Raw genomic sequence first — 8,685 nt, 5'->3', positions numbered from 1 at the left:
TCTTCCCATCTTTCCAGCACACTGCCAGACCTGGCATTTCATGTGGATTCTGAGGATTCAATTCAGGTACTCATGCTTGCAAAGCAAATACTTTACTGATTGGGTTATCTCCTCAGCCCTCCCATGACTCTTGATCAGTTTGATCAGATGATTCTCATGGGTTGCTCATATTTCCTGATCCCCAGTAGAATTAATGTATATGATATTAACTTTTTTTCTTGAGATAGAATCTTATGTAGCCCAGATTCAAACTCCTGATCTTCCTGTCCTTACCTCCTAAGTGCTAAGGTAGCAGATATATATCACTAAACCCAACTCAACTTGATTACTTAACATTCTTCTGTTAATTGTTCAAAAATAACACATTTGGTGAGTTTTATGCAGTGGTAAGTGGAGACTTTAATGCAACAATAATGGCGTAATTGGGGTTGGGGATTAAGCTCAGTGGTAGAGCGCTTGCCTAGCAAGCGCAAGGCCCTGGGTTCGGTCCTCAGCTCTGAAAAAAAAATAGTGTAATTATCAGTAAAACTGATATGCAAACTATTCTGTGATATATATTTCAAACATATATTACAATTGAAAATCACAGAATCTAAAAAAAAAATCATCAAAAGCCATACTGTAAAGGCCATGAGTTTTCTCTGATAGGAAGGCTTTGTAATCTCACTGTGGCCTATTTTTTCTTTGACTCAAGTCTCCTAAGATTTGTTAGTTGGTTTCTAAACACATCATCTGAGCCGACAAGTGAAAAAAGGAGAACAGAAATCCTCTAAAGGGCAAGTCCTATCCTGATCACTAACCACTTGCCCAAGTGTTCATTAATCCTTTCCCTTAAACTCAAATTATGCTTGTATCAGTCTTTACTTGCGACTCTTAAATCTGACCCCCACCCTTTATAAGACAGGAGTCTCACTACATTGCCGAAGCTTGTCTTGAATTCAAGATTCTGCTGTGTCAACCTCCAGAGATGCTATAGCATCTGCAGGCATAGCTACCGTCCTGGGCTCCTAGCTATCAATCTGAACCTTGTAGTTATTCCAGTTAGTCTTTGCTATTTATAAATCTGCTGCTGCATGAAATGCTCCTATCAGTTAAGGTGTACAACATCAGGTCTTAGAAATAACACTTCCCTTTAGAAAAGATTAGCTCCGTTCTAAGGTCACAGACTGAGAATCTGATTTCAAAATCTATGTTTATCTACTCCATATTTTCACATTTCCTTTTAGGCAGTTCATTAATTTTCTAAAGACAAGTCATACAGAGACCTGATTGCTCAGTGGTTAAGAGCACTCACTGCTCTTTCAAAGTTCCTGAGTTCAATTCCTAGCACCCACAGGGCGTCCACCTGTTCAGTGTTGTCTTCTGGTGTGCAAATGTACATGCATGCAAAAGACAAGTCATATACTCCAAATTGAGAGTGTTTGCATTAAGTAGCAACAATAGATGTATTAAGCCCATGGATGTTTATGATGACGAGCTAAGCAGCACTGTAAATATTTAATAAATATATCCAAAGCAATACTAGTTAAGTGTAGTTTAGGAGTCAAAACGACAGCATGCTTCTCTGAAGAATAAACTGAGCTGCGTGTGCTATAACTCAGTGGCAGAGTGCTTACCTAGCATGTGTTTAATCTCCAGCATTGCAAGAAAGAGTCAGAGAGATGAGAGGCAAGGGACAGGGAGAAAGATCCTAAAACTTAGGGCCAGGCATGGTGACACACCCCTTTAACCCCAGCACTCAGGAGGGAGAGGCAGGAGAATCTCAGTTCAAAGACAGCCTGGTCTAACAGCAGTTCCAGGACAGACAAGGCTACATAATGAGACCCTGTCTCAAAATAAATAAGTCCTAAAGTTTGCCTCACTAGTGGGTGTTCTGTCACTGATTAGTATGGCTCTGAGCTTCATTCTCATTATTGTAAACACAACAAAGTAGTTCACAGGGCTCCTGTGATACTAAGTGAGTATTAAACATTGACGAGTGGTCCACACATGGCAGCTGTTAGCTGCTGTTAAATTCAGTTAACTCATTTTTGTTGCAGGGATTTGTAGGTTTGTAAAATGTTAGCTAACTATATGATCTCCTCCGAGCTGCTGAGGATCTACCATTGAGACGAGGGATGGGGAGAAAGGGAGAGACATGTGTTGTATTGAATTTCCATTTCACAATGGAAGTAAACAAAGTCAAATGATTTGCCCAAGGACATTAATTAGTAGGAAAAGGTATCGATATCTTTTGATCCCACTAGTATTAAAAATACTCTTCTCTCAAGTTTAATAACGTTTAAGTTCTGAGCTGGGGCAGTACAAACAGGACAACAGAGTATTTGTTCTTTGTGGCTTACTTCATTTAGCACAATGTCTTCAAAGTTCACCATATTCTAGCAAATGTCAAAATTCCTTTTTTAAAAGACGGTATATTTAATATTTTTAATATTTTTATTTATTATTTAAAATTACCTGACTTTGTGCAGGTATGTGCAGATACTAGAGGTCTTGGATCTCCTGAAGCTCAAGTTACAGGTGGTCGTGAGCAACCTAAAGTGAGTGTGGGGAACTTGTCTTCCCCCAAAGACATTCTACTCACTGCTCACTGTTGAGCCATCGCTCCAACTCCAGGATATCCTTTTAAAAAGTAGAATTATGTTGCAGTGTATGTTTGCAGGACATTTTGCTCATCCATTTACTGTCCATGGATCTTACACTGTCCCCCTTCCTTAAGAACTGATGAAACTATTCATTTGAGTTTGGTTATTAAATTACAGATTATTCACTCCTTTCCTCCTCTTTCAGTCCATCCCCTCTTACCTCTTTACAGTTAAGTAGTCTAGTGTGCAGACTTTAGCGTACTGGGCAGTAAAGTCCTTTTCCCACTTTTGTTATCTTTCTCATGAGCCCCACCATGAATCAACATAAAGGAAAGATATGAACCTCAGATCAATTTAGTTCAACTGGGAGGACAGGACAGTTTATCAATAACTAAATTAGTAAATTAGTTATGACTGTATCTACAAATCACTTCATATGATATCCTCTGTTTTTAATAATAGATAATGAAAAGTTTTTGATGGACATTAAATGGAGAGGGACAGTAGCAACCCTGTTTGGGGCTGGCCTAAGGAAATCTCAGCAGGTGATTCCTCTGACGGCAATTCAGAAGGAACTCAAACACATCGACTAAAACTGCTACTATCTTAAGTAACCTTTAAAGCTCTCCTCTGGATTAAAGATGGAGTTTGAATTGGTGGAGTTCTTCTACTTTCGACTTTATAACTGTGAGGTGAGATTAACCACAAGCTTCAAGCACACAGCTCTCACAAGCAGGCAAACCACAACGGAAAGGAGTAACAGCCTGACTTCAAAAACAATGACGATTTAAAGATGCGTGTGAATCCTGCACTTGAGTGATTAAGAGTACAGGAAGGCTTGTGTTGTATTTAGTAGTCAGGAGATCATAAAAGAAAACTACTGAAATCTACTTTTCTGAAATAACCTCGAACTATAGTAGCATGAATTTCTTTGTGTGAACCATAACAGAAATTTATAGTCATATGCAAACTTAAATAAGATCCACTACCACAGTAAATTGGCTGCCAGCAGGATCCACGGGACCCTTGAGTTTCTGGAGCTATTCTGATTCTACCAACCATTCTCCCTAGTCTTGCTTGCTACAAAGTTCGGCTGTCACTCGGTCACCATAGATGTCTAAGAGGTTAACTTTTAGACTCCCCCAAGGTTCGCTAATATTCTTCCAAAAGATTCATCTGTTCACCAGGCTCCAGGACACTCATTGCCTCCACGAATCGCCTAGCACACCTCCACCCCGCCATGCAAGCCAGATGCATATAGACCTCGCAGCAAGCACGCTGCGCTTTCGTCCTCGCTCGCTAGTTCGCGCCCCAGAATGTCCGGAAAAGCGGTTTGGAAAAGCAAACTTTCTGAGCATTTGCAGAGGCGGACTCACAGCTGGTTGATGGCGTTCTGCGAGATAACCGCATTGGCAGAGAAGTAGGGGATCATGTCGGGGCCACCGAGGCTGCAGGTGCTGGCAGGGGGCGCTTTCCTTTCGTCGGCCAAAGTGCTAAGGGTCATGAAGCCGACTCACGATGAACAGCTCCGCATCCTGGACCGGCGTTGGAAAAACCCGAGCCAGAGACGCTGGTTCCCGGCAGCTGACCTGGGTCCGCCCGGGAGTTCCGAGGCAGCCGCCGAAGCCCCGGGACTCCGCTGTCTGGGCAGCCCGGCGCTGCCAGCAAGCCTTCCCCCACTCGCGTCCGGGGCGGGGCGCCTGGGCGGGGCGGTCTAGAGCGTCCGGAGGGTGGGCCTTCGCGACGCTCCGCCCCGGGGCTCCTAGCTCCCACGCGGATCCCGCAAAGCTTATGGGCCTACTGGGTAAAGGGGTTGCTGCAGACGGCAGCCTGGGTGAAGAGAGAGTAATGGACAGAGAAAATTTCTCCACTCCGAATGCTAAACTGAAAAGTACCCTCTCTTAAGCAGCTCTATGCACTGTGGCCTCTTAACCGGCTCTATGCACTGTGCCGCAAACGAACCAAGTTTATGAATGGTCTTCAAAGTTTTTAAAGGCCTCACAAGAGTAAGTTAAATATTTATTAATGGTTTTCTTGGTTCCTCAAGGTGGAACTAGAAAGATTATAGTGTGTGAGGGAGCTACACTGTGGACAAAATCTGCTAACCCTTGTAAATGAATATAGAGGGTTCAACAGCCTTGTTGTATGTACAATTTGTGAAGATTAAAATATCCCAATGTCCAAACTACACATTGGACCAATTAAATTTTAATGCCTTTGGAACCAGATCTAGATGTAGGTAGTTTTCGAGGAGGATCGTCTGTTTCCTCTAAGGCGTTTCCCACCAAAGGGCATTCTCTGATTCTTTACAAAGTTTAAGCCCTTCCCATGCTCCTTCCAGTGGGCTGAGCAGTGCCTTTTCACCTGATCAGGAACTAGCTCTGTAAAAGGAGCCTCTTTCTGTCTCAGACCTTAGTTTACAGAAGGAGCCAGCACACAGAAGCACTCTGCGAGCTCCTCAGCCTCTAGCTTTCTCTCCTCTTGCAGTCTCACACCAGAGCAAATATTTTAGGAATCAGTATTTTTTATAGCATTTCTGAGTAACTGACTAAATTATATATATTCCATTGGAATTCAAAAGCTTTAAAAACAATTTTACTAATCAACTAGAAAAGACTTTCAATGTATTAGAATCAAGAAAAACTCAAATCTTTGTTTTATATGAAAGTACAGGGAAGTTTGACAATTTTCAATATGCTAACAATGAAATTAATCTAAACATAAAATTCTATGCCTAAAACTAGAATTATGTTTTTATTAGTTGTCCATAAAACTTTAAGCTATTACCAAGGTAATGAGGGGCTCAGAATACTGTGAAGCACACAGAAGGTGGTTTCTATAGTTTCCTAGAGACCTGGCAATAGAAAAGACCCATGTGGCAAGTGAAGAGTTAAGGGAAAGTCTGGATGTTAGAGTTTCATCATCTTCATCCATCTCTAGGAAGGAAATGTTTTAAAGATTTGTTCAAGCTGTGTCAGCAGGCACCCAAATGGCAGTGTAAGAAAAAAAAAATCTGCTGATACACCCCAAAATAAATTGCTTAAAATATCTGGCAAAGTTGCCAGTTTGAAACTTCTTTCAGGCTGCAATTTATTACAGTCTCCTACTGTGATCAAAAAAAAAAAAAAAGCACTTTAGAACAGCATTAAGGTGAGCCCAGTTCCTTTCATGACACAGCAAGAGATGGGAATTTTTATTGAAGTCACTATTAAATGATGTCATTTAGGAAAGATGATGACATAGTAGTCATCTGGAAAACAATTCATCAGAAAATGTGGATTACTTGATTCGATCACTCATTACATTTAAAAATGCTAGGGATAAAGATTTCATAGGAACAGATTTTGTAAATATGTATCCTTAGGCCAAACAAAAAGGTTCCTACAGTGATGCCCCAGAAGAGTACAACCCTTTGGTTTTCCCTTAAAAGACCTTTGTCGGCCATTCAAGTAAGAAGACTGTTAATACCTCTAATCCAGTCCTTTTAAATTCTCTCTTTGAATAGTAGCTAAGACTTTGATAAGTCCCTTAATAATGTCATCTGTAAAATTATATAAGATCTTTAAAAATTTTTTTCAGCCAGGTGGTGAAGGCGCAGGCCTTTAATCCCAGCACTTGGGAAGCAGAGGCAGGTGGATCTCTGAGTTCAAGGCCAGCTTGGTTTACAAATCAAATTCCAGGACAGCCAAATCCCCAAATTTGTTTTGAGAGTTGAAAATCTTAGACAGACTGTTCTCATATCAACTAAAGATTCTGAGTCAAGTGTAGTGGTGCATGCCCACTGTACTCCTAACACTTGAAAGGCTGAAGCTGCAGGATCACAAGTTCAAGGCTAGCCTTCACTACATGGGCAGACTCTTATTGAAAATTAGCAAGCAGGGCCAATGAGATGGCTCAGTAAGTAAAGGTGTGAGCCTGCTGCTAACCTGACAACCTGAATTCAGTCTCTGGAACCCACATAGTGGAAGAAGCGAACTGTCTTCCGTAGGTTATCCTCTAACCTCAACACTGGCACTGTGGGGCTGTGGTATGCCCATACTTGTGTAACCACCCTCCTATGCAGCCAATAAATAAGTATAATTTAAAGAAGCAAGCAAACAAACAGATTAAAAAACTCTGATTAAATGCCCTACAGTGAGGAGACAGAACTTGTAGAGCCCACCTCCAGCAGAAAGGCAGGTAATCAAGTGAGGGATGGGGTTGCCATCTACAGTCAAAACTCCGACCCATAATTGTTCCTGTTTGAAAGAACTGCAGGGATGGAAATGGTGAGGAGCCTGAGGAAAAGAAGGTCCAGCAACAGGCCCAAGTGGGATCCAGGTCAAGGGGAGGAGATCCCAAGGCCTGACTCCATTACTGAGGCTGTAGAGTGCTCACAAACAGGGACCTATCATGGCTGCCCCCCGAAAGACCCAACAACAGCTGAAAGAGTCAGATGTAGATATGTGCACCCAACCAATGGACAGAAGCATGACCCCTGTGGGTGAATAGAGAAAAGCTGGAAGGAGCTGAGGAGGAGGCTACCCTGTAGAAGGACCAACAGTCTCAATTAACCTGGAACCTCCCCCCCTCCCCCCAAATCTTTCAGACACTGGACAACAAACAGGCAGCACACACCAGCTGATATGAGGCCCTCAACACATATACAGCAGAGGACTCTGGTCTGAGTTCAGTTAGAGAAGATGCACCTAACTCTCAGGAGATGGAGGCCACAGGGAGTTTAGAGGTCTGGTGGGGTGGGGTGGAGTGTGGGGACATCTTTGTGAAGACAGGGGTGTGGGGAGGAGGTATGGGATGTAGAACAGTGGAGGGTGGACCAGAAGGGAAATAAAATCTGGAGTGTAAAAAAAATTAAATAAAAAGAAGGAATTCCTCTGAAACATGAAATATACTTAATCCACTTAAGGCATACACCTAGTTCAAAACTATAGTGACCAGCAGTTAAAGACTCTGGTTTTGGAATTAACAAACTGAGTTGAGTATTAGCTTAATTTATGAAGTTGTTTTGAGGATTAATTTAAAACAGTATCTATATTTAAAAAAATACTTAGCACAAAGATCTCTTCTTTGGCTTTAGTGTTTGCCATATTAAGGTAAAAGGCTTAATACTGATCTTACTTTTTCACTGAGAAAATATTGGAGATTTTTTGTTGTTTTTTCCATAAACATTAAAAAAGTGGTAATGACTCTAATATAAGAAGTTCCAGGATGGGGCATGGTGTCATACATGTTTAAACCCAACACTCAGAAGGCTGAGACAGGAGAATCTCTGTGAGTTTAAAGCCATCCTGGTCTACGGAAAGTTCTAGGCTAGCCAGAGCTACACAGTGAGACCCTGTCTTAAGAAAGGAAGTTCCAGGGCCAGTGAAATGGCTTAGTAGTTAAGGACAGCCGCTGCCAAGGCTGAAGACCTGAGTGCAGTCCCGCGTGGTAGAAGAAGAGAGCTGACTCTTGTAAGCTGTCTCTGGCCTCTGTGCGCACACACATACAGCAACAACTTAATGTTTATCCTTTTCAAGATATGTGGACAAAAGCACTGTTTGGACAGGAGAATAAGCTTTTATTATCATAAACTGGTCACTTTCCAGTAATAGAAAGCGACTTGTATTTGTTTCATTACCGAGAAGTTGATGAAATGAATGAACACTGAAGTACATACAGACACCTGGGTATATTACCATTCCATTTGGGAAGTTTTACTGTTACTGCTTATGAGTTAGTCACATTAACTCACTATTACAGCCTATAATCATCTGATACCTGCAAAGTTTACTTGATTTTTCTACTTTTTAGGCTTTCAATTAATAGCGTTAACTTATGCAACTGTATTAAGTACTCGATCATAAGAAAAATGATTATACTAAGGTGGGGACTTCACTGTGTTTTGATGTTTTCTCTAAGGGTTTGATTGAGAGAAATAAATAGTAAATCAATCCCTTGAGTGTCAAAAAGAAGAAAACCAACACTTTAAACGTTACAAAACGAAAATCTTGTTACCTGGAGTAACACAACCTGATGTCTGTTAATCTGCAAAATGCCAGGACAAAACTCTCAAGACAATACCCTCAATTTCAGACTTATTGTCCAGACAGGACTAAGA

General features: G+C 41.5%; 1 protein-coding gene across 4 annotated transcripts in view; it reads right to left on the bottom strand.

Moving 5' to 3' along the window:
* Ssh2 (slingshot protein phosphatase 2) overlaps window positions 1-8,685 on the bottom strand; it is a 252,070-nt gene that overhangs the window by 107,457 nt on the left and 135,928 nt on the right. Inside the window, exon 1 of one of the 4 annotated variants that reach the window (NM_001107024.1) lies at window positions 3,962-4,231. The exons of the other annotated variants lie outside the window; for them this stretch is intronic. Within the exon in view, the coding sequence (NP_001100494.1) occupies window positions 3,962-4,089 (128 nt within the window). The 5' untranslated portion in view covers window positions 4,090-4,231. Of the gene's footprint in view, window positions 1-3,961; window positions 4,232-8,685 lie in introns of those variants that run through there. 4 annotated transcript variants of the gene reach the window in all.

Source organism: Rattus norvegicus, chromosome 10 (genome assembly GCF_036323735.1).
Source record: "Rattus norvegicus strain BN/NHsdMcwi chromosome 10, GRCr8, whole genome shotgun sequence".
Taxonomy (NCBI): Eukaryota; Metazoa; Chordata; class Mammalia; order Rodentia; family Muridae; genus Rattus; species Rattus norvegicus.
The sequence above is the reverse complement of the archived record's forward strand: the minus strand, read 5'-3'. Positions and strand labels throughout refer to the sequence as shown.